At 38.4% G+C, this 26,944-nt stretch overlaps 1 protein-coding gene across 3 annotated transcripts in view; it reads left to right on the forward strand.

Annotated features, from left to right (window-relative positions):
* The first annotated feature begins 637 nt into the window (after nt 1–637).
* Nucleotides 638–26,944, forward strand: part of Herc4 (HECT and RLD domain containing E3 ubiquitin protein ligase 4) — a 64,396-nt gene continuing 38,089 nt past the window's right edge. For all 3 annotated transcript variants that reach the window (XR_013105454.1, XM_034524110.2, XM_034524111.2), the window contains exons 1-8: nt 638–1,054; nt 2,650–2,680; nt 3,087–3,390; nt 18,037–18,196; nt 19,673–19,749; nt 21,976–22,197; nt 23,523–23,614; nt 26,734–26,864. Coding sequence is in view for 2 of the 3 variants with exons in the window: in XM_034524110.2 (XP_034380001.1) it covers nt 3,165–3,390; nt 18,037–18,196; nt 19,673–19,749; nt 21,976–22,197; nt 23,523–23,614; nt 26,734–26,864 (908 nt within the window). In the remaining variant the exon portion in view is untranslated. The remainder of the gene's footprint in view (nt 1,055–2,649; nt 2,681–3,086; nt 3,391–18,036; nt 18,197–19,672; nt 19,750–21,975; nt 22,198–23,522; nt 23,615–26,733; nt 26,865–26,944) is intronic.

Raw genomic sequence — 26,944 nt, forward strand, 5'->3', positions numbered from 1 at the left:
TGTCCTCCATTCATTCACTGGGTCCTTTTTTGAGACAGAAGAAGACAGATTTAGTATCGAGGTGATGTTAAAATTGGCCTGTGAAATGTGGATTTCATTTTCATGAAGCAGGAACTATAGCTGTAAGCTCTGTTTTTCTCTGAATGAGAGAGGCTGGGCAATTTAACCTCGGATGTTCCAAGGAGTTAGCTGAAAACGTGAGCCAAGACTGTCTGGAACCTGAAGCAAAGATGTTGACATTTACTAAGATTAGGCTAAGCCATTGCTCCATTGCTATCAACATATCTTATATGTTCAAATTAGGGTCAGGTGAGTTTAAGGGTTTAAAATGAGCCATCGGGTTTTCTAACCAAGTATTTGTGATGGTTTCGTCTGTACTTCAAAACCAAAATTAGGAAGGGTAGAATAATGAAAAGGCTAAACCCTAGTAGCAAAAAGACAAATCAAAACAACAAAATTTTCACTAAGTAGCCCTTATCCGACCAAAAGAGAGAGAGAGAAAGAGAGAAAGAAAGAAAGAAAATACATTTGACAGCTTCTAGCTCTAATCCGTGTGAAGGAAACAGCAGCACTGCGCAGGCTCCTGGGTCAGAAGAACCTTGGGAGGCCTTCCGCGCAGGCGCCGGAATGGGGAAGTGGGCGGGGTCGCGCATGTTCTGCGGCTCACTTCCGGCCAGCCCCTCCCCCCTCCCCCTCCCCCGCGAAACCACCGCCCCTCTCCCTTGTCGCCAGCCTCTCCCTCGGCTCTCTCCACCCCTCGTGTTCTCCGCCCTGCTCGCCACCAGCCCTTCCCCTCCCGCTCCATCCGGGTCGCTGACGGCTGTCTCTCGGTCCGGAGAGTGCTGGCGGCAGCTTTTCTCTGAGGAACCTGGGAAAGTTTCACGGGGGAACCGGGCAGCAGAGGCAGCGGAGCTGCGGCCGGGACGCCGGAGGAGCCGTGGTAATCGCCGCGGCCGGCTGAAGGAGGAAGGTCTCGGGAGCCGGAGAGCCGTCCAGAGGTCCAGGGAGCGGCCGTCCTCCATCGCCTAGGGCTCTCCCTGCCCTGAGAGACCGGGTGAGTCGTTGCCCCCGTGGGTTCGGGGTAATGTGACGGAGGCGAGCTCCGCTGGGGCCTTGGTGAAGGGCGCCAGCGTCCTCAGCGTTTCCCGGGACCTCGGGGAAAGGGTCTCCCTGGGGCCGAGGCCGTGGGGGCCGAGCCCGGTGGGGCAGACTCTCTCCCCGGCTCGTCGGTAGCTGCGGGAGTTTGGCTGGTCGGCCCGCGAGGCTGGGTGTGTGCAGTTCATTCCTCTTCCCCCCGGCCGTGGGAGCTGATCGTGTGGTGCATGGTCAGGGAAAGAGGAAACCCAACTGCTTTCCGTTCTCCTACCTGTTGCTGGCGAGAGAACCTTTTTCTAATACTGGTTTTGACTTTTGGAGGAAAAAAAAAAAAAGGGTGCCCAAACGAAGCGCATTGAAATCGGAGATATGTTCCTGTCTTATGCTAGCCAGAGAGAGAGAGAGAGAGAGAGAGAGAGAGAGAGAGAGAGAGAGAGAGAGAGAGAGAGAGAGAGAGAGAGAGAGAAAGAGAGAAAGAGAGAGAGAAAGAGAGAGAGAAAGAGAAAAGACAGACAGACAGACAATGCAGAACTCTCTGGAACTTTCGAGTTTGGTGTCCCAAAGGGATGAAGTCGATCTTCTGCTGATGCGGAGTGGAGTGAGGCAGCTTCGGCACTTTCTAAATAAACATATTATGTTTTGGACAATTATGTTTTGAAACCTCAGATCCAGTGTAAGGAATTTAGGTGATTTTGGACAGCAAGGATAAGGCTGACTTCTGTTAATGCTTCTTAATAACGCACCGTGTTGTTTAAAGAAATGTGAGGTTTTAGAGGAGGACTCACTTAAGTCTTTTATATATATATATGTGTGTGTGTGTGTGGGGAGAGAGAGAGAGAGAGAGAGAGAGAGAGAGAGAGAGAGAGAGAGAGAGAGAGAGAGGTTTTCCTCACTTGTTCGTGCACCATGTGTGTGCCTAGTGCACCATGTGCCTAGTGCGGCCGGCCAGAAGAGGGCGTAGGATTGATTCCCTGGGCTGACCTACACACAAACAGTAGAGAACACAAACAGTAGAGAGCCCCCAGGTGGGTGCTGGGAATTGAATCAGGATCCTTTAAAAGAGCAGACAGTCCCATTAACCTTTGAGACTCTCTCCCCCTTCATGTATGTCTTTCAAGCGTAGAAGTTATATAGATTTTCTTATCAAAGTTAACCCCGACTCCAGCCCGTTCTTTGGAAAAATCAGGTGTCCTGGGATTGTTGTATACAGTTTATTTTTCATCTTCAAGTAATTGTCCTAGAGGTATGTATACATAAATATAGATTATTGAAGGAGATATTTTTTACGTGGGAACCATTCATGATTTTTGAATTGGGAGACTTTTGATATTTAAACTGAAATTTTTATGTATTATAATCACATTGATTTAGTTTTAAAATTAAATTAGCAGAGAGGTTGGCGCTAGTATCTTGTAAAATGGAGTCGATTGTTTAAAATTATGACTTGATAAATTGTTATTTTGTATATAGCTTATTAGTATAAATAACGAGAAGTCTAGTTTAAATTGTGACTTTTTTTCTAAAGTTCCATTATTGGTTTTATTTATGTTACAGATAAGAACTTCAGTTTTCTGTTGATGTGGAGGTAGGTATCAGATTGTTGGATTTTGTGGGCTACAGGAGACTGCAAGTTTGTGTTTCTGCAGTTGGCTGGATACTTGCTTGTTTAGGCATTGGACACATTCCTTGTTTACTGTTCTCATTAAATGTATTTAAAGAAAAAAAACTAATTTTATCAGAGTACTTACTACTGGGTTATATAACAAAGTCAAAGCCAGTTACCATTTTAAGTTTTGCAAAGAATAGTAGAAGGGGATGTCATTTTCTAAACATTTGTATATGATAATTTTAAAATGATTAGTTCAGAGAACTGAACAATAACCTTGAAGCATATTATAAATATTAAACAATTGCAGTCCTTATTTTAGCTTAACACTTGATGAGAGAGCAGCTTTCTTTGAAGTCTTAGTCACTTTTGTTTTTCTCCTCAGACATAGGGTACCTCCAAGTTTCCAGTGTTTGAGAAGGGACTTTTGTATTGAAACTGGAAGACCAAAGTCATCACAAGCATGCTGTGCTGGGGAAATGCATCCTATGGACAACTAGGCTTGGGTGGGATTGATGAAGAGATTGTACTAGAGCCCAGGAAAAGTGACTTTTTTGTAAATAAAAAGGTCCGAGATGTAGGCTGTGGACTCAGACATACTGTGTTCGTCCTGGATGACGGAACTGTGTACACGTGTGGATGTAATGATCTAGGACAGCTAGGTCATGAAAAGTCTAGAAAGAAACCAGGTAAGGGAGATTTTTCTGTTTCTAATAATTGATCATTTTACTCTTGAAATGGTGTTTTATATGACCTCTGTAAATCCTAAACTTATAGGCCTTTTCAAGATTTAAAAGCAAAGTAACAGTTAAACATACTCTTGACTTTACCATGCTTCTTAAGAAGGACACTGGCTCGTGGGGCTTTGTTTTCATTTTTATTTACTATCACTACTGCTACTACTTACTAGTATGGCCACTGATTGTATGTGGTTGAAAACAGTAACAGAAACCCCTAGACTTCAGTGTTTGTTTCTTTTGTATAGACTATAAAGTTACCAAAATCTTTAATATGTTCAGCTACCTTGAACAGATTTTGAATTCCTAATTTGCTGTCTGTGATGATTCTGTACTGGGGGGGGGGTGGTAAAAGCTTTTTATTTTCATTTACTTTCGTAAATTATGTCTTAATTCTTCCATCTTATCCCCCGTTATTCTCTAGATATATAATTTTTGTCTTGCTTAGTTAGAAATACTGTTCAGTCCCCTAAATTGCTGCTGCCACATTTTCAGTACTAGCTTTTAAAGGGTTGTGAATTCAAGGTGGTCTGACTATGGAGAGGAATCTAAGCAAAAAAAAAAAAATGTAAAATAATTTATCAGGTAATGAGCATTGGAAACACTTGGTCAGATTTCATGGTCTGTTTTTCTGGATGTTGTGTTTAAAATTAGATAATAACACATTTGAGGTGGAATTGTTAGATATTTTTCTCTCAGTTGTGATAACTAAAAGCTACTACAGGAAGGCAGTAAACCCAGGAGAGAACACTGCTGTGCCCAGATTCACAATAATGACACTTAGGCATTCCTTATGGCAATCCTTCTCTATTATCTCATTGGATAAGGTGTTTGGTTGGTTGGTTGATTTTCTTTTTGTTTTTTTGTTTTGTTTTTTCTATTTCTGGTAGCTTTGTATTGAGAGATCAACGTAGGTATAAAAACTCAGGCAATAAATTGAAGTATCTTTGATATCATCTCCCACCATTGCCGTCCTTAACTCCTAATGCTCTCAATTTGCAGAGACTTTGGCTTTTATTCTTTGTGGGTAGGGTCTTAATCTTTTTTTATAACATGGAACTTATTACCTCATGATATGTAACTTGGTTTTATTGAGTGAATGAGAGCGTTAATAAAATAGGTCTGATTATTGTAGAATTCAAAGTAAATGAGTTTTCTTGTATTACATTTCACAAAAGAATCTCTTAAAGAATCATACCAGATTTTCATAATCTTGGGCATTGAGGTGGTTGTGGGTAGTAATTTGCTATCTGTACATTTTGCTTAAGTGGGAATGCTACCTCAGGTTGAGATTCTCAGTGGTGTTGGAACTACATAGTAGGCTTAGGAGTTGCCAGTATGCTTACTGTAACTTACGGAGGTTTAGGAATTTTACGTGTTACTTTAACATTGGATCAGAGCTTCCTGCTCCCCCCACCACTGCCCTCCACATGTACCAGTAGGTAGTATTAACTTAAACTGCGTGGATGAGTTTGGGGAAAGCTGAGTGCTTTTTGGTCTTGCTGACATTGTGTTGGCCGTATTGTGACATCTCTGTCTTCTATGAATTCATCCCGGAAGCATTATTTGGTAATCAAAGTTGAGGAGTGTACTTCCACTTTGGATTGACTCATTGGTGTCCAGGGCATGTAAAACTGCCCCTAGAAACGGAAAAAGAAAAGAAAAAGGAGCTTCGATTTTCAGAGATTTAGAGCTTCAGTTGGGAGTTAAGACATATATAAATGAAGTAACTGAAGAGAATTGAAAGTTTCCATGATATATATCTTTCAAGCCTTAGGAATGTGAATGATGAAAAAGATGTGTGATTGAATTAAAGAAATAAAGGTTTAAGTTTAATTCTGTCTGTAGTTGTGTAAATAGCCAGTAAATAAGTCTGGTGCTAGAATTTTATAATGGGTTTGGGGGGGAGCAGGAGGGCTCTGATCTAAACAAAGTCCTGGTTCTCTGATACCTTGAAGTGTAACTAGGGTACACAGATGGAAAAACAGGAACTCAAGTAGGTGTTATTGCTATGACAGGATTCCAGCTTTCAACCTTATTCTTTGTTTCAAGCACATGAGTAGTAAATTTTAATAATGTTTTAACTAAAATTTTCTTTGGAATGATTCTTCAATGTTTTAAATGTGCTTTTACCCTGTTTCTTTTATAAATTGTTAAATTTGAGGGCTGAGTTTAAAGATAAGGAATTGTTGGAACTTATTTAATTGGTTTTAAAATCTTGATAATTGACCAGTCAGTCTTGTTATATGTCTGAGTCATGGACAATTCTTTCATCAGAACTTTACTTAAATCACAAAGAAAATAGAGAAAAACTAAGGATTATTTCTTTACATAGACTGGCTTTATAATCATAACAAATAGTTGTAATGAAGGAGCAGAACTCAGCATCATTAAGGATTAGTTGTTCAAGCCACATGGCTACTGTAGGAGTTGGCCTTGCTGCGCAGTAGTTAGGGCTTGCGACCTGTTGGGAAAGGTTTCCGTTCTGGATATTTTAGGAATCATATAAACACTTTCTGACACACTTACTGATTTCTTTTATTATACCAAGAGTGTGGGTTAAGTTCATAGCCATCTCTGGTCTCTTACATAGGTCTGACCTCATTGCTAACTCTTTCTGAATTAGTTTTAGGAAAATGAATGTCTTTTTCACCTTTCATGCATTTTTTTTCCCTGTGTAAGAACTTCTAAATACTTTTGGAAGCTAGTTTCTCAGTTTCTTAATTCATGGCTTACAAATAAATAAATAAATACATTTATTCAGTTGCATATCTGTCCATTTAAATAAATTTTATTTGCATACTTCTAGATTTACTTAGGAAGATTTAAAAGTATATTTTTAAAAGTTTATATATATTTAAAAGTTTATTTTAAGATTTAAAAGTATAATTTATTAAAAGTATATTTTCCCTAACAGGTGTATTTACTCATAATATATTTAGTTATAACTTGTTGATGTGTTTTTATTCGTTTCATGGTAGAAGCAATACTAAGCTATTTTATGATTGTAAGTAATGTGATAATTTTGTTAAAGAGTGTGTTTTGATAGCTTTCTGTGGTTTTCCAAGTTCTCTCAAATGGAGTATCTCATTCAATGCTCACACACTGCTTGCTGTAAGTCATTCTGGTGAAAGCATTTTGGTCACAGTAGTAGCTACTTGCTTCCCTTTCTTGATTCCTGACTTTCTGACTTACTCTTTCTGTTCATAAAACATAAATCTACAAATGAAATGTCATTTTATATACAAATGGATTTTTAAAAACAGTGTAGGAAATACATAAATACGGTAAATTATTTTCAGATTAGAAATACCAAATTATCCCACATATTTCTTATTTTACCAAAACATACAAGATTGAAGCTCACTTTTTTTTTAAGTCTTAGTTTTCATAATACCTTCTAAGGAAGAGAAAGCTGTAGGTTATACAAAGACTTGGAAAAAAGAATTACCTAGGTCAGGTTGTCAGGCGTGGCTTTGAGCACTCCTTTGAGAAAGATCAGTGCCAGGAATCACAGCTCAGGTGTAGGGGAAAGTCATATACAAACAGATGCTACTGTTAGAGAGATGTATAATAATACTTTACTTTGTGTAGGACCCCACATCTGAGGAATCTCAAGAGCATTACACAATAATTCATGGTTCCTTTCAAAATGCTTGTGACACAAATTGCAAGAATTATCCTCATCTTAGGGGATAAGTTTTCGGAGAACTGGCAGCACAAGTTGGTAAGTAACTTGTCAAACAGCAGGTGGCTGGTGAACTGCTGTAGATTGAATCTGAGAGCCTATGCCTACCAGTCTCCTACTTTATTCATGGACCTGTGCTTATGTTTAGCGTTATTTACAATAATAGCTTCTGTTGAGGCAGATCAAATACTAACGCACATTGTTTCTTTGCCATTCTATTAGATGGCCTGTTGAAATAAATCAGTATTTTACCAAGATTGAATTTTGCCACTGTGTGGTAGGATTAGTATTTTTATCTTTTTGTTATACTGTAAATCAAACCTAGGGCCCCATGCATGCTAAGCAAGCATTCTTGACACTCAGCTATACTCAACCCCTAGAACATTTAGACAAGCAAAGCTTACTTTTCTTATTTCTGTTTTGTATGATCATATATTCCTTTATTGTCTTGACCGCTGTGCTGCTCTATCTGTAGTCTGTAGTGATTGTCATGCAGGGTTGATTGGGTGGCTGGCATTAGAATTTACAGTTACTTAGTTATGTTTTGTTAAGGCTGTCTGTCTCTGGGATGCATTGGTTTATGTTAAACTCTTTTTATCTGTCTGTCTGTCTGTCTGTCTGTCTCTCTCTCTCTCTCTCTTACACACATACACATACGGGGGGGGGGAGAGAATTTTCTTTGTATTTGGTATATTAGTATGTTTACATGATTGGCTTGTAGTTGAGGCAGGGGTTGGAAGTTTTTCTGAGATGCAAAATCCTCCCTCAAAAAAACAAAACAAGAAATCAAAATACCATTTCTGTTACACAAACACACACACACACACACACACACACACACACAATGTGATAGAATTTGGTTTTCCTGTTTGTATTATTACTCAGATTTTGTTTTTCTAGTTTTTGAGATAAGGTCTCAGTATGAACCTCTGGCTGGCCTTGAACTTGCTATATAGACTAGGCTTGCCTCCAGTTCAGTAGAGATCTGCCTACTTATGCCTTCTGTGTGTTGGGATTAAAGAAAGTACACCCCCATACCTATCTTACTTAGAGACTTCTTAAGGAGTCTTAGGTCTCTGTTCTTAGTATTCTGTATATATGTAGCATGGTTCTCATACACCCTGTGTTAAAGTTGTTTTGAAGAAATAAAAAAGATACCCATTTTTTTAAACTGTAAAGCATATTATTGAGTGTCGGGATATTTAAAAAATATCAGACATAGACACTGTAACAGTAAACATAACTTGGATGAGATTGTGTAGGATAACGATCAGTGAAAGGAGCTGTATATGGTAGCAAACCTCTGTTCTCTCCTTTCTGTTTCTCTGGACTCACACTTTGTCAATAGAAAGCAAGGCAACAAATAATACACGTAAGGAAAACAGTGCTGTGTGTAGACAGTATTTAAAAATATAAAAGATTTGCTAGACATGGTGGTACTTACTTATCTGGACTTAATCTTCAGTCTTATTTTCTAGCTTGGTATAGTTTTATTTTTTATTCTTAAGACTTTAGTTTTTCTACATCCTATTCAAAACTAATACTTTTTTTTTTTAAACTGTAATTTAAAGTGCTGGAAAGAGAGCTCAGGATCTAATATATATTAGACTAATATACACTATACTGATATGTAAGTATGTAGCACTATACTATAGCCCAGGTCCTTGATCCTTTATCAATATATAGGTTTAGACTGATTTGTTCCATTTTTATACAATTCTAAACTACAGTTTTAGTTTTTTTTTATATATATATATTATTTTTTCTGGTTAAAAAGTAGTAGTGCACAGTCTTGGTCGAAAAGTTGACAAGGCAAAAATCAAGTGTAATGACATCTTGCAAGAGTATTCTCTTTTGCATACTTTATTATCTTTCTGACTGCAAATTAGGAATGTTTTTCTCAACCTGTTTTCAGTGATAGTTAAATAATTATTTTCCATATTAAAAAAATATTGAGGTGCTGGAGTGATAGCCCACCCTTTAAGTGCACCTGGCTGTTCTTCCAGAGGACCATCTGTAACTCCCTATGTGATCAGATACCCTTTTCTGGCCTTGAGTAGCCACCTCCTATGGTATGCATGTCATACCCAAACACACATGTAGACAAAACACTCATACATATAAATATAAAATATTTAAAAAATTGAATTGTTGACAAGTGATAATTTAACATTCAAGATTTTTAAAACTTTATTTCCATCTCTCTCCATATCTATATATCTATCTATACATACTTGCCATGTCTGTACATATCAGTTTTGTTCTTGTTTACATCTTTCTTTAGAAAAAACAAGCACCTTTAATTCCTTTAATTGTAGCATATCTTCAATAAACAGCTAAATTTTACTTTTTTTTTTTTTTTTTTTTGGTTTTTCGAGACAGGGTTTCTCTGTGTAGTCCTGGCTGTCCTGGAATTCACTCGAACTCAGAAATCCGCCTGCCTCTGCCTCCCAAGTGCTAGGATTAAAGGCGTGCGCCACCACCGCCTGGCTAAATTTTACTTTTTAAATGTTACATATGGTTGTAGATTATTTTACAAGTGCACATGCTCACAAGAATTTTGTTTGTAAATGAAAGTTCCAAAATCCATCCATCTGAGAAGCTTCTGAGTAGAGTATAATGAACATTGTTTGAAAGTCAAGGAAGGAGAAGAAAACAAGACACAGACCATAGGAGTGCGTGGAAACGTGCAGCAGTGCTGTTTCCAGATGGGTGAGTGTTAGAGTAGTAGTCATGCATGGTAGCACCCACCTGTAACCCCAGACTCAGAGGAGTGCTGTAGAGCAGACTCCAGTCTGAACTAGCTTGGAAATAGCTATGTCCTGTTTCAGAAATCCCCAAACACAAGGGTGGTGATAGAACCTTGTAAAACAGTGTGGCTTACAGGTGAGTGTAGCAGATGTAGGAAAGATACTCAGTGTTCTTAAAAGAGAGAGTGGAAAGTACTTTAGAGGCACACTGGTTCGAATGACCACAGGCAAGTGTCTTACCTAGGGTTTCTGTTGCTGTGAGGAGACAACATAACCACGGCAGCTCTTATAAAGGAAAACATTTCATTGGGGCTGGCTTACAGTTTCTGAGGTTTAGTCCATTATCATCATGGTGAGGAGCATGGTGGCATGCAGGCAGACATGGTAGTTGGAGAAGGAGCTCAGAGTTCTACATCTAGATCCTTGGGCAGCAGAAGAAACTGTGAGCCACAGGGGCATAGCTTGAGCATATGAGACCTTAAAGCCCGCCCCCACAGTGACACACTTACTCCAACAAAGAGACCACACCTACTCCATAAGGTCACACCTCCTAATAGTGCCACTCCCTATCGGCCTGTGGAGACCATTTTCTTTCAAACAACCACAGCAAGTTTAATGCTTTCTAGGGACTAGAAATCTCTTTAATTGGAATGTCTGAGAGTAGAGAACACAAAAATTATATGCAGTCATTTATATACAATCATCCGTTCACATCTGACTTATATTGTACTCAGAAGCTTGTCAGATGGATATTTTGGAACTGCATTTACAAACATTCTCACAAGCATAGGCACTTGTAAAATGATCTACAACTGTGATTACATCAGGTTGAACTTTTAATTTGGCAAGTAGGCACTAATTTTTAAAAGTTTAATCTGTTTATTTCATGTATATGAATACACTGTCACTGCCTTGAGACACACTAGAGGAGGGCATTGGATCCCATTACAGGTGATTGTGAGCCACTGAGTGATTGTTGGGAATTGAACTCAGGACCTCTGGAAGAGCAGCCAGTACTCTTAACCGCTGAGCCATCTCTCCAGCCTGGCATTAATAGTTTTTGTTTTTAATGGCAATCGCTGGTTATATATAAAGGAAGAATTGAAGAAAGGAGAGTTTGGAAAGTAATTAGTTTAACTGTGGTAATAGTTCTTTAAAACTAGGAGAGAGAGATTGGCAGACCAAAGATGGACAGACTTTGTTAACTTACTGCATGTGAATTGTGTCTCAGTAGAAATGGAGAGCCAGCCATGACCCACGGGGGTCACTGATGGAAAACAGGGGATGTGACGTGGTTAGAACTGTTAACTATTTGAAGAGAGATCCTGGTGAGGTAAATTTTATTGTGAATGTGAGAGCAATATTAAGTGGGCAATAAGGAATCAAAAAAAGAGGAGAAAATCAGAACTAAATTCATAAAGTATTGATTTCCAGTTTTGCTTTTCCTTAGATGTATTAATTAGGTAGTCTGTAAATTTTTCTATTGTTCCAATGTATCAATAACAAAGTAATTAATAACAAAGCTATTATTTTGTGGTTAGGATTCAATCTTTTGGAAACTGTTAAAATTTAAAGTAACTTGTAAATTTAAACTGTCATAAATGGCTGTCTAGCCGGGCGGTGGTGGCGCACGCCTTTAATCCCAGCACTTGGGAGGCAGAGGCAGGTGGATTTCTGAGTTCGAGGCCAACCTGGTCTACAGAGTGAGTTCCAGGACAGCCAGGACTACACAGAGAAACCCTGTCTCGAAAAACCAAAAAAAAAAAAAAAAAAAAAAAAATGGCTGTCTACATTATCTGTTTTCTATTTTATTATTTTTATTTGTTTTGAGATGCCTGGTACTCTTGGCTACCCTCTTGCCTCTGCTTACCAAATTTTGAGATTATACATTTGACCCACATCCTTAGTTTTGTTTTTTAAAAGTTGAATTTTTATAAAGTGATAAAACAAAAATGTCTGTTCGTCAGGTGCCATTTGATAGCTTGATCACTTGAATTCTGTAGTAGGCTTATTTGTTTATTGCTTAATAAACACAACTTATCAGTTAGTGTTTGACTTGATGCTTCTTTCTGGGTTACTGGTAGTTGAAGTAATCATGATTATAAACTGTATTGTTGGCATAGGTGAGAGTCCTTTGATGTGCACTGTTTTGTGATGTCAAAATAGGAAAGGAGCTAGAGCAAGGCAAACGGGGTCTCGGGCAGAGGCAGGGGCATCTGAATACAGCTGGGGCAAAGTTCAGATGCTTTTCTTATTAACTCGTAGAAATTTGTGATTTTATTTCTTTTTAATATCGTCATGCAAGCCAGGAAGTTGTGATGCACACCTTTAATTCCAGCACTCAGGAGGCAGAGGCAGGCAAATCTCTTGAGTTTGATTGAGGCCATCCTGGTTTACAGAGTGAGTTTCAGAACAGCCAGAGCTACACAAAGAAACCTTGTCTGAAACACACACACACACACACACACACACACACACACACACACACAAATAAATAAACAAACAGTCAAATTGAGTGCAAAGCTCAAATTGCTGCCCAGAATTGATCCAAAGTACTTACAAATTGGTACATACATACTTTCTGATATTTGCTATTTATTTCATAACTCACCAACAGTCATGAACCTTGTGAAACTACATTTTAATAGTTTATTTTAAATTACATGTATGTGTCTTTGTGTAGACAAGCAGTATGTAATACAGGTGTCAGGTAGCCCTGGAGCTGGAGTTAAAAGTGTCTGTGAGCCACCTGGTGTAGGTTCTGGGACTCAAACTCTGAAAGAGCTGTTCATGCTCTTAACCAACAAGCTACTTCAGCATAACCTACATGTCTCTTTTGAAGAATAATTATGTAAAAGCTAATTGGTTATCTCTGTATGAACGTTTACACATGTACTCAGGTGAACGGTTGAGCCTGCAACCTGAAATAGGAAGGAAAGCATTTAGAAGTCGATATGGGAGGTGTGTAGGGAGGAGGGAAAATATGGGAAACTTTAAAAAGGAGAGAAACTTAATGAACTATTATATTTAAAATATAATTCTGATATTCAGAACTAGTAATAGCAACTACCTTTATGTATTATGCACTGTTGAGTCCTTTCTGTATTACCCCAAACTCTAAAAATCAGCTTTCCTCCATTTATTGTTGCCTGAGACCCAGTCTTGCTGTTTGGCCTAGGCTGCCCTTGAATTAACCAGTGATGGGATTACAGGATTGTACCTCTGTGTCCAGCCTTGTTTTTGTGGGTCAGAAAAATAAGGTGAGGCAGTACTTGAGAGATGGTTCGAAGTAAGAGCATTTGCTGCTCTTTCAAAGGACTTGAGTCTGGTTTCTAGCATCTACAGAACTTCTTGAACTGCAGCTCATGGTCGTTTCAGTGCCCTCTTGTGGTTTCCACAAGTACCTATACACATGTAGCATATTCAATCATTGTCTGTTTCTCCCTACTTCCCTCCAGCGTCTCACATTTAACACAGTGAAAATAAGTTCAATGACACAATAGAAAACACATTCTTTATAATAGCAATAAAAAGTAATAACTCAGAGTCATTATAAAAATGTGTAAGACCTAGATGAAGAATTGAAAACATTGTGCTTTTTATCTGAAAAGTTTAGTTTCTGGGATACTACCTAATAGCTGGGTTTGTATTCCAACAGCATTTATAGAGGTTAGAAATAGCTTGAATGGGTTTTTTTGGAAAAAAATTTAATATACTAGGAAAAAAATAACAAGGTATAGAAGAATGTAGTATAGGAAGTTAGATAAATCAAAAGAAGACATCTATGTGTATTGACTTATAGATGTATTGAAACAGGTAGGTGCAGGGGGGAGGAGAACAAGTAGGCTGATGAAGGATGCGAGTGACAGGCTTCGCTTTGTATCTGTTTGAAAATACAGTTTTCACAGGGCGGTGGTGGCGCACGCCTTTAATCCCAGCACTGGGGAGGCAGAGGCAGGTGGATTTCCGAGTTCGAGGCCAGCCTGGTCTACATACAGAGTGAGTTCCGGGACAGTCAGGGCTACACAGAGAAACCCTGTCTCGGAAATACCCTCCCCAACCCCCCCCCCCCCCAAAAAAAAAAAAAAGTTGTTTGAGTGCTATGGTCCTTTAGCAGAATAGGAGCAGTAGGTTTTCTTCTAAAGCCCCCGACCTCGCCTCTGGTTGTAGGCCACTTGTTAGCAATGTCAGTATGGGTGTTGTCTCATGGAGTGGGCCTTAACTGCAATCAGAAAGTGGTTGGTTACTCCTACAATTTTTGTGCTATTGTACCAACTTATCTTGCAAGCAAGTCACTGTTGTAGGTCATGGGGTTTGTAGCTTGGAGATACTGATTACTTTCCTACTTCAGAGTACACTTTCTAAATTGAAATTTTATTTGATGTACGTAACCTGCTGGATATCACAGTTTAACAAAAAGAACATGTGGGTCTCTGTCTGTTTACTCTTTTCAGTGTTATTGAAGGCTGCCTGCACCCCTGCCACAGCCCAGCAATCACAGGAACATTACATTCCTTCTCCCTAGCTCTGGAAAAGACCAGAACAGCAAGTGCAGTTTTCACAGGTTACCTATAGCTTTTGCACCATTATAAAATTGAAAAACTGTATTTAACACTCCCAAGTTGAGGACTGTTATTTGTTGTTATTTGGTTGGTCGGTTGATTTTGGGACCTGGTCTTCTGATATTATATAACACTGGCTGGCCTCAAATATAAAGCAGGACAGTCCTTTAGCCTCTCAAGCGTTGTGTTCACCATACAGCATTTGCCACCGCTTCAGCTCTGGTTTTTCTTGATAAAGGAGTTTATAGTATAGCTCATGGTGTCTGCAGTTCATGAGTCTCTTGTAGGAAGGAGCCTTTGCTTGTGCCACTGTGCTCAGTTTCTGCTGTTATTTTTGTTGTCTCAAGACTTATAATTAGTTTCTTCTTTGACCTCTTGGTCTAAATACCACCCCCACCCCCAAATACACACACACTTCCCCCAAGGCAGAGTATCCCTTTGTAACCGTGACTGGCCTAAGATATTATGTAGACTAGGCTAGCCTGGAACTCAGAGATCTGTCTACTTCCACATCCTGAGTGCTAGGATTAAAACCAATCACTACATCTGTTGTGTTTATCAATTTATCAAGATTGTCTCCTGTAAATGATTTCTAGTTTCATGCTATTTGTGGTTAAAAAATAACACTTTGATAAGATTTTTGTCTTGTTGAATTTTTTTAAGCCTTATTTTGTGGCTTAATAAAAGAGTGTTCTATGAGTATTAGACATTAGAACTATTTAGTCTAACTCACAGTTCCATCCAGTCAGTCCAGTATTTCCTTGTGAGTTTTCTGTCCGGTTGATCTATCTGTTGGTAAAGGGAAGGGATCAAGTCCCTTCCGCTTTTGGAGAATCTTTTCTCATGATGACTCTTACTTAATACTTGCTTGCTTTATATTTATAGTTAGGTGGTTTGGTGTTAGGTGAATGTTCTGTGGTAATCGATACTATATCATAAGATAATGACGATTTAGTCTTAGAACAGGGTTGGATTTGAATTTTTTAAAATCTAATGTAAGTATAGCCACAGATACTCGTTTTATTAATTTATTGGCAGTCTCTGACAATCTTTGACTTATTTATACCCCTGGCACAGTAGATAAAATTTGTGTTAAGGCTTCGTTCATGCAGAAGAGAGTTTTATTTATTTTGAAGTGTAGTTTGAATTTGCCTTTTTCCCTTGAAGTTGAACATCTTTGATATAATTAAAAGCTAATGGTTTTTCTGGGTGAAGTTCTTGTCTTTAGCCCAGTTTTGATATGAATTTCTGAATTTTTCCCTAGGAATTGCCCTTTTAAGAATTGAAATGGGTTTGGTGGTGCCCACAGTACTCAAGAGATGAAGTCAGAATATTGTGAGTTCGAGGTCATCCTAAGCTATATAGTGAGACTCTGCCTCATTAATGAATGCATGAATTAGGAAAGTTATTTCTTTTCCTGAGGTGTGAATAACATTTTTCCCATCAGTCTTTTCACTTCGGTTTATCTTTGTTTTGTTCTAGTAATCTGAATTTTCTTAATGGATACATGGATCTTTTTCTTTCCTGAGTTTATGACTTAAGTATCACTGTCTTCCAGAATCCTTCCTAATGTGTTTGAAAACCTAAATAAACAGCTTGTGTTCACATGCTATCTTTCTCATATCTTTAATTTAACGTTTAATTAAATTTCTTCTGTTTCTCTCAAACTTCATTTTTGTATTTTCAGCAGTTGGAGCACAAAAATGTATATTTTAATATTAATGTATAATATTTTATATTAGCTATTCATATTACACATTAGAATTTGATGCCTTTAGTTTCATAGCCATTCATATCCAATTTAAGTGCTCTTAATTTGTTAATTGGAAAACCAGAAAGTCTTACTCATTTCTGTATTCTGTTTTCTTTTGCTGTTTTTTTTTTTTTTTTTTTCAGAATTGTTTTAGTGAGGTAATTGACTTATTTGGAGAGCCTCCGTTATTGATAACAGATTTCTTTTTTCCCTTGTAATTAAGATTTAGAGGACCATTTGTGTAAGCTATTCTTAGGTTTTTTTGATTTTAGAGAAGGGTCATATTTTCTTTTGTGTGAGTGTTTCTGTGATGATTTTTATTAAAACATATACAAAATAATACAAAGAGTGAGAAATTGGTGTAATAAACTTGAGTGTACTGGGACACCAGCTTGAAGAATTATCAACTTGTTGGGCATGGTTGTGCACACCTGCAGTCTAAGCACGTGGGAGGCAGAGGAAGGAAGATTGCTGCAGGCTTAAACTGGTCTGATCTACATAGTAAAGTCAGGTATTCATGCCTCAAGGTACTTAAGGTAAGTACTTGGTGTATCTGTAGGTTGTATAGATTCCTGTATGTTATCTAGCACTAGCCTCTCATTTTAAAGAAAGCAAGATCTTAATCCAGATGTAGTTTGAAATGCTTTGCATGCAGGAATGTCAGTTTCTATGATGCAGTCAGTTACTTTATTGAATAGCATGATTTACTATGCTCTCTGGTTGATGGAGTTTTAATTGCTTTTATCATGAAGCTTCTGGTTTGTTGAGGAAAATAATTGTAGCATTCTTATTAATCTCATAAAGTTAATTTTAGATATCATGTTAAAAGCTTGTGTACTGGTAATACACTAGCAAACATTGCGTATATTTTTATTTTTGTGTGTATGGGTGTTTGTCCTGAATGTTTATGTGTGTATTTTGTGCATTCAGGTGCCTTTGGAGGCCTGACAGGGCATCAGATTCCCTGGAATTGAGTTACAGGAGTTTGCAAGCCAATGTGTGCATTCTGGGAACTGAACCCAGATCAGCTGTAAGAATAGCAAGTGCTCTTAACCACTGAGCCATCTCTGCAACCCCAACACTTGGGTATCTTAAAAAAACTTTGATTGTTGCTGCCTGGCTACTTTTGATTTAAAGTGAGAATATTTTGACCATATGAGGGGGTTTGTAACTGTTGGTGCTAAAATGGAAACCCATAAACTAAGACCCACCATTTATAGGAGTCTACTACATTTTACTTCTCTATTCAGAATACTCAACCAATTTTTCTACTTTAAAATCTGAGCCTGGAGTGATGGTGGCATATGCTGTAGTCTTAGTACTTGAGAGGCAGAGGTAGGAGGGATCCCAGGTTCAGGCCACCCTTGACTGCAGTAGTAAAATTCTGCTTCAAAAAACTAGTAAAGAAGGGAAATCTGTTAATAAATTACCAGTTCAGATTATTTCATTATGAATACTACGCTGTAGTATAATATGTTAAAAATGAGTCTAAATTATAATTATACTGCTGAAATCCCAATAGCCCAGTTTATTTTTAAGTGATTTCTTTTTCAGTGTTGGTTTTAAATAGAGTACAGTCTTTTGAGATCATCTTGATAAGCCCTGGATTTCTCCAAGATGTTCAGGTCATTTGTTATGCCTTATCATAATAATTATCATAATGAGAGTTTCATAATGAGAATTGTATATGGAACATATTTGTTATTTTTTTCCAAAACTGGTTGTATTTTATGTTTTAGCATCTCCTTATTTTTTGATAGAAAATGAGAATTGACTATATCTTAATCCTCATTTCAAGCTCAAAACTAAAATGTAATGTTTCTCTTCCTGACTTTTGTTCTGTAGAGCAGGTTGTTGCCCTGGATGCCCAAAATATCGTAGCTGTTTCATGTGGAGAAGCTCATACATTGGCACTTAATGACAAGGGCCAGGTGTATGCTTGGGGTCTTGACTCTGATGGACAACTTGGCCTACAAGGATCAGAGGAATGTATCAGAGTACCCAGGTACAAAGGTGACCACAAAGAGGTCCTTAATCTTTTATAGTAAATTTGTTTATCTAAATCATTTTGTTTACTGTGAGCATATATTATTGCCTAATTATTTCTCCCCTTTGAATCTTTCAAGAAGTCACTAAGTTGGTTCTTGTTAATAATTTAGGTTGAAGTATTTGGTTGACTAAGTGTCAGTTATACTTATATAACTGATATTTACTCCGTAATGGATAGAATTTCTGTTCATAAAGAAAAGTAGGAATTGTTTTCTTCTCGAATGGGATAGACTTATTTCAGCTGCTGGTTCTACTCTGTCAAATGTCCCAGCTATTAAAATATCTATTAAATACCAGTTGGTTGCTCGGCATGGTAGCACATGCCTTTAATCCCTGCACTTAGGAGGCAGAGGCAGATAGGTGGCTCTCTGTCAGTTCCAGGCCAGCCTGGGCTACATAGTAAGCTCTAGGACAGCCAGAACAATGTAGAGACCCAATCTCAAAAAACAAACTAACAAACACACACACCTATTAGTTGCATGTTTCTGTGACTTTTTTAAAAAAGGCTTTATTGGTTTTGTTTATTAATTAAATGTAGAAGTCTATTAAGGTGGAAACCCTCAGCTCTGGGACTGTAGGTATGTACCACCATGCCCAGCTCTTGTGTTAGATCTTAGAAGGAAACCATTTAGCTTTTAGCCTCTATAATGTTAACTACTTTTGCTTTTGTTGTTGTTTTTTAAGATGTTATTTTTTTATGTGTGTGTTTTTTGCCTTCATGGATATATGTGTATGTACCACATGAGTGCCTGGAGCCCAGAAAAGGAGAGGAGGATGCCAGCTCCTGTGGACCTAGTGGGGTGGTTCTCAACCTTCCTCATGCTGCCACCCATTAATACCTTGTGGTGACCCACCCCAGTCATAAAATTATTTTTACTGCTTTACTTCATAACTGTGATTTTGCTACTGTTACGAATTGTGATGTAAATATCAGCTATGCAACCTCTGTGAAAGGGTTGTTTGACCACCCCCTAAGGGTTGAGAACCCCACAAGTTTCGAACCACTGAACTAGAGCCACAGATGGTTGTGAGCTGACATGTGGGTGCTGGGAACCAAATATAGGTCCTTCTGCAAGAGCAGCAGCCAGCGCTCTTAACCACTGTATCATCTCTCCAGCCACCTGATGAGCTTTTTCTTATGTAAAAGGTCTTTATTATGTTGAGATATATTCTCCCCCTGCCCTCTTTTTTGGTTTTTCAAGACAAGATTTCTCTGTGTAACCCGGACTGTCCTAGAACTAGACCAGCTTGGCCTCAAACTCTCAGAGATCTATTTATTATTGGTTTTAACCTGAATTTTGATATTAGCCTTGACTGAAAAAAAGCACGCCTTGAAGTCAGCAGACAACTGGCCAATGAATAGCACATGAGTAGCATACAAGATCCACTTGTTCCACAGAGGGAATTGAGTCTGCTCTCTTTTCTTTTCTAGAAATATTAAAAGTCTTTCAGATATCCAGATAGTACAGGTTGCGTGTGGTTACTATCATTCGCTTGCACTTTCTAAAGGTAAGCACTCCGGCTTTTGTAACTAAAAATTACTACTTAGTAGTACTTTGAACAAAAAGCCTGGATTTTCTTTTACAAGATTTGTCTTGATTTCATTTCCATTTTAAATCAGCTGTTAGTGTCTATACTTACAGAACTGCTGATATATTTACTGAGCTTATGGTGTCCGTAAATCAGTTTCAGGGTAATCTTTACAGTGTTAAGTTTTTCAGCTCATGAACATGATACGTCTTCATGTAATTCTTTATGTTTCTCTTACTAGTCTTTTCTTTTTTCCTTTGGTTTATTCAAGACACTGGGTCTACTGTGAACAAGACATTAGGTTTAACTCCATAAAAACTGATATATTAAGATCATTTTCCATCTGGAGCTGATTTTTCTCTTTTGTATAGTTTTAGGTGGTATAATCACGTACACACTTTCTGAGCAGTTAGTGTAAACTGTGCATACCCGAGTGTGTAGTGTGCAGTGAGTGAGAAGCTGTGCACCACTGGCCCCCATAGCATCACACAAAGAACAGGATAGTTGTGTATGGTGAAAGGGTCTGGAGAGGAAAAGCATACGGTTTATAGAACATTTAATGGGATGAGATTTAGTCTGGGATATCCAAGAATGAAGGCTGGCCATGAGCTGAACAAAAAGGTAGGTGGTCAGGGCGGTGAGAACAGCGGGCTGAGTGCAGGGGAGGCTAGTGTGGCTGGGGTGTAGTGGGATCGGGGAGTGGGAACATACCTGTAGCCTTCTTAAGGAGGCGAGCCTGAGAGCAGCAAGAAAGTACGAAGCTCACCCCCTTTTTGGTTGGCTTTGTTTTTGAGGCATAGTTTTACTCTGTAGTCCAGGCTATCCTTGAATGAGGAGCGATTTTTTTTTTTTTAATTGTTGTTTCTTTGTTTGTTTTTCTAGACAGGGTTTTCTCTGTGTAACCCTGGCTGTCCTGGATTCAGTCTATAGACCAGACTGACCTTGAACTCAGAGATCCACCTGCCTCCGCCTAAACATTAGTCCCAAGTGCTGGGACTAAAGTTGCACACCCCCATTGCCCAGCTAAGAGCAATCCGTTTCAGCCTCTCAAGGACTGGAATTATAGGCATTTGCCACTACACCTGGTTGCAATTTGCTTGTTATGCAAATACATACATGCTTGAAGAAAAGTATTTTAAGGGTTAGATGGAAGTTTACTCTAAACTTACTTAGTTGTGTGTGTATAGGGTTGGATCCAATGGCATCCTTGGGAGCTATCCTCTGGAACCATCTATATCTTTTTTTGTTTTGTTTTGTTTTTGAGACAATTTGTCACTGTCCTGGAGCTCACCAAATGAGTTCTGTGAGCCTAGAGATACCACTAGCTCCTCCTCCCCAGTGCTAGAGATTGCAGGAGTCTGCCACTGGTTCTGCTCTACCCAGCCCTGTTCTGGGGACCTGCTGAATTTGCTTTTACTGTATAGCTGAGCTGTTTCCCCAGCATAAAACCTTACTTTTAAAAGTGTACTATTTTGTGGAATGAACTTTTAAATTTGCTAGTTTAAATAGATTTTTGCTAGTTATTTTAATAAAAAAAACGTATGAAGTTGCTGACAGATGAATCAGAACTAACAAGTGGCAGAGACAATGATGAAAGGAACCAGGAACAATGCTAAAATAGATCTATTTACCAGAAGGGGGAAAAAAAAACCCCAAAACCCTGTAACATAGTAATCCTTGGTAGATTTGGATTTGATGATGTCTGAGAATGAACATGACATCCCTGGGTATATAACTTCTGCTGGTGAAGGCCAACACTGGAATGAGAGCTGTGGGAATTGGAAACTGGAAAGACTATAGTGAGTTAGAAGTGGCTTTGGAACATCCATGTGTAGGTGTCAGATAAGCAAGGTGTTTCTTACTTTAGATTTGCCTATGTTGATAACTGAAGCCTTGAAATTTGAAGACTACCTCTTGGGGCAAGGTTAGAGATGAGGAACGTTAAAGAGAGTCCTTTGATGTAGGGCATAAGGAAATGGGCGTATTCCTAGTTTATATAACTGCTTACTAGTATATTGCTGAAATTTACCAGTGTGCTGATAGGACATGGTCTTCTAGGAGTAGTATGTTTTCATATAAAAAAACAAACTTCTTCCTTCAATAAATATGTATTTTCATTGAATGAGAGAATGTCCCAAAAAAGTAAGTTGATCTTCAAATGATAGTGTGTGTGTGTAAAATAATTTTATAATTTTTGTCTTACAGCAAGTGAAGTTTTCTGTTGGGGACAGAATAAATATGGCCAGCTGGGTCTAGGCATTGATTGTCAAAAGCAGACTTCACCACAGCTGATTAAGTCTTTGCTTGGAATACCATTCATGCAAGTCGCAGCAGGAGGAGCCCATAGTTTTGTACTCACCCTTTCCGGAGCTATCTTTGGATGGGGACGTAACAAATTTGGTCAGCTAGGTCTTAATGATGAAAATGGTAGGTTCTCTTCATAGTTAAGTGTACTTTAAAAGACGGTCTTCTGGGAGAAATGAGTGACTCTTAAAGCATTAGAGAAATGTACGCCCAGATACTGCCAGGACTAGTAGAGGTGTAGCCAAGGGTGTTCCTTTACAATTTTAATGTGTTTTGTGAGGATCATGGGAAGACTGACAATTAGCATGTAATAAATTGGAAAGTTTGTTGAGACCTGGAGATATAGCTCAGTGGAAAAGCTCATGCCTACTATGCACAAGGCCCTGGGTTTAATCCCCAGCACCTTCCCCCACAAAAAAGTAGAAAAGTAGTCTTTAGATCACTTGGACTGCGATTATATGTAGGGACATGGTAGACTGCTTGCCTACCACACAGGGGGCTATGGGTTTAATCCCCAGTCCTGAAAGAAAAGAAAGGTTATGCTGCTTAGTCTTCATTATTGGATGTCATTAAGAGACAGTTTATAAATACTGACTTAAGTTGGTAACCAGTGTTGCTCCAGTATTGTCCACCATTAATGGAAAGAAGCTATACAATTAATTAGTGAAGAAGCTATATATATATAGCTTCCTGGTAGAACATATATGCAATAGCTTAGCCTAGTGCTCAAAATTTTTTGCTCTGTGAAAGTAACATGACATATTCAGTTAATATTATTGTTTCAAGTTGAATTTATATGATCTGGGTTACTAGATTATTTTTTGGTTGAGTTTCTTTTTACACTGATTGTCTTGAAAATAAACATTTAAAATTTTAAAAAACAACTATTTGAAACAAGTTACAATCTTTTATCTGACATTTTATACTGGCCAGTTTTTGAGTGCTAATATTTGGCACATAAGTCATAATTTGTGAAGTTGAACATACTTGTAATGCCTGAGATGGCCAAGGTGTGTTTTCACCTAATAATAACTGATAATGATAAGTAGAATTAGATACTGGTTTTTATTCTGCATAAATAATTTGTGTATGTTATACTATTATTGTTTTGCCATAAAATGTAGAAAGTAGGACAGGCTCTTGAGTAGAATCTTTGAGCATGGCCATGACAGGATAAATAATTATACACACATAGAGAATCTGAAAACACAGTCCTGTATTGTTGAGCCTTGTGTACATTGCCACTAGGGTAACTTAATGCTCATCTTTGAGTCCTTACTTTATCATAAGGCCTGGAAACCCAGTTTTATAGGCTTTTTTCTTAGGACGTCTTTAATTGATAGTAAAAAGTAGTATACATCTACTGAGTTTGGAAATCTATAAAGGAAACACATTTTAGAAGAATTTTAGTTAAAAATATCATTAACGTCTTTTATTGGAATTTTCAGATAGGTATGTTCCTAATTTACTAAAGTCACTAAGATCTCAGAAAATAGTTTATATTTGTTGCGGAGAAGATCATACTGCTGCGTTAACCAAGGTATTGTATTTAAAAAACTTTTTATTATTCGAAGTAATTTTTTCATAATTAGTGAATGCTTTTGTACTATTTCCATTAAACTTGAGCAATGTTTGTGTTTCAGAAATAGTTTATATTGAAAATGGCCTAAATTATTCTTGAAAATAACTTGCCTTAATGTTCAATTTTGCTTAGGGTTGTGAACTGTGCATTTGATGAGCTGTCACATTCAATTGCAGCAGTGCTTAAATGTAGTGCAGACTCACCTCAGACTGTAGACATTCCCCTTCTGTGCTTCAGGAGTGCTGGGGCTGCCATCATTCAGTACCATGCCTAGCACTTTCTGCAGGGGCGTTGGTCTGTGGTATTGATAATAGCAATTACAACTCAGGATCTTGTGTATACTAGGTCACCTCTCTACCACTGGGCCACATCTCCAGCCCCTTTGTTATTTTTGCTCAGGCTGACCTCTGGTTTTTAATCCTGTTAGACTCCTGAGTAGCTGGGATTACTTAATGTTTTCTATGAGATGGCTTCATTTTGGTTCGTCAGGCTTGCAGTACTTGGTGTTAATCCCATTCTGTTTATTCATATTTCCATTTGGTTTATAAATATTTTATAACATGTAAAGAAGCAGCTGAATTCTCGTTATCTATATTTAAATGTGTTTTATATTTTATAAATATATTAAACTAACTTGTATTAGGCTGAATATTAAGCTAGGAATGACTGTTTTTAATATGGCCTTGTCAATTGCGATAACATTCATCTCTCATCTTCTGGGGTCCTTCTGTGGTGAGTAGATGTCAGAGGAAAACGAACACATTCAGTCAGTGCGTGTCGTTATGTGCTGACCTCAGTTCCTCACAAATACAGAAACAAAACAAATTAACATAAAGATTCACAAAAATTGTTTTTTTGGCCAGATTAGAAATTGATCTTTGAGAAGGGCTAGGGATGTAGTAGTTGGTAGAGTGTGTGTCTAATATCTGGAGGTCCTGGATTCCACCCCAAATACACCACATAAACTGAGGTCAGAAAATGAAACCTGTGCTTAAGGCTGTGTAGGGCCCTTACCCATTGTCATTATTTACTCTTATATAGTCAGTAAAAGAAATTAACTTTTCTTCCTCTTCTTCTTTCTCCTCCTCTTCCTCCTCCTTCTCTTTCTTCCTTTTCTTCATCTTCCCCTCTCCCCCTCCCCTCTTTCCTCTGTGCTTTCTCCTCTTCCCTCTTCTCCCCCCCCACCCCCCGGTGAAACAGCTACTGTGTAGCCCTGGCTGGGCTTAGAACTTAGTACACTATCCAGTGTTAGAGATGGAAGCCAAAGCTCCGTGTGTGTGTGTGTGTGTGTGTGTGTGTGTGTGTGTGTGTGTGTGTGTTAGCGTTAGCCAAGCTCTTTACCTGCTAAGCTGTACCTTGTCTTCTGCTTTGTATTTGATATGGAAAGTTTTTAAATGTGTCATTATACTATAATATGTTTAAACAAGTATCCTGTTAGATATTGAAACCAGGGTGTAAAATTACACACACATAACTGTAGAACTAAAGAAAGTGTCAAATTGAAAAATACTTTAGTTGTATTAGGTTATCATGTGTCTCTTTTTTAAAAATGGCCTTAGCCAGATGGTGGTGGTGCATGTCTTTAATCCCTGCACATGGAGGCAGAGGCAGGTGGATCTCTGAGTTCAAGGCTAGCCTGGTTGACAGGGCTACACAGAGAAACTCTGTCTTAAAAAAAAACAAAAACAAAAAACCAACCAACAAACCCAACAAAACAAAAAACCTATAGCCTCATGATTTTCAATCATAAAGGTTGTCTCTTATAGCAAGTCTGTATGTATACATACCTGTGCACTCCACTTTTCCATGTTCTTTTCATGGGCGCTTTTTATCTGTGTTTACTTTGTTTTTGACATGATCTCCCTGTATAGCATGGGTTGGTTTCAAGCTCATTATCTTTCTGACCCAGCCTCCCGGTGGGAGGACATCACTCTGTGTATGCAGAGCATTTGTCTGTCTTCAAGGCACAGCTAGATAGCATTTTTTCTTTTTAAGTTTTTGTGAAATGTTAGACTTCTCCTTTGAATTAAAAAAGAAAGAAAGGGAGAAAGGAAGGAAGGATATAATGATATTCGGAAGCAATGCAATTAAGTATTTCCTGTCTCTTTGTTTGGTTGGTGTAATACTGGTTATTTTCTTTGGTAGGTGAGGTGTCTCATGTAGTCCTGGCTCCTCAAACTGTATTGGGCAGTCTTTGTTTAACCTCTTCTCAAGTGCTGAGGTTTCAGGTGTGCACCACCATGCCTAGAAGCAATTACTTCTTTAATGAACACATAAATATTTTATCATAATGAGAACATCATTGAGGACTTAAAAAGTCTGTCAGCACCTGTCTGGTGGTTCAAGCCTGTACAGTTAAAACTACCTGAGATGCTGAAGCAGGACGACCTCAAAGTTCAAGGCCTTCCTCAGCTAAGAACACGTTCAGGGCCAGCTTTGACATCTGTTTAAAAATTTTATTTTAAAATGAAAGGTAGAGGCTGGTGAGATGACTCAGCATATAAAGGTGCTTTCCAAGCATTCCTGGCAACTTGAATCGACTCGCCAGAACTCAGGTAAAGGTGGAAGGTGAGAACCAGCCTCCATCGAGTTGTCCTCTACCTAAGTACATGTGTTTACACATGTGCAACATGCACATCCACATTAATAATGCATTTTAAAAATGTTTGCCAGTGGCGTACACCTTTAGTTCTAGCACTCAGGAGGCTGAGGCAGGCGGATCTCTGAGTTTGAGGCCAGCCTGGTCTACAGAGTGAGTTCCAGGACAGTCAGTGTTTGTTACAGCGTTTACACTGAGAAACCCATCTCGGAAACAACAAAAGTCCTAAGTAGACGAAGGTATGGAGATGTAGCCTGAGTTCGCTTGCTTGACATGCACTGAGCTGTAGGTGTAGTCCTTGTTACCACACACTAAATTAGCTTGCTTTTAAGACATTTTACCTTTAGTCAGCTGTCATCAAATTTCAAAGACAGGAAAGAAAACATTAAGTCTGTATTCAAAGTGAACTCATACTGTAAACATTATTTTCTGTTGTTGAGTTTCTCATAAGTTGTTTTGTTTGCTTGTTGTTTTCCAGGAAGGTGGAGTGTTTACCTTTGGAGCTGGGGGGTATGGCCAGCTGGGTCATAATTCTACCAGTCATGAAATAAACCCCAGGAAAGTTTTTGAACTTATGGGAAGCATTGTTACTCAGGTTGCTTGTGGAAGGTAAGCGATGGTAAAGAAGAGAGGATTTTGCTCTCTAGACTGCTTATTGAACTGGTAAGGATGATCACACACACACACAC

This window comes from Arvicanthis niloticus, chromosome 20 (genome assembly GCF_011762505.2).
Source record: "Arvicanthis niloticus isolate mArvNil1 chromosome 20, mArvNil1.pat.X, whole genome shotgun sequence".
Classification (NCBI taxonomy): Eukaryota; Metazoa; Chordata; class Mammalia; order Rodentia; family Muridae; genus Arvicanthis; species Arvicanthis niloticus.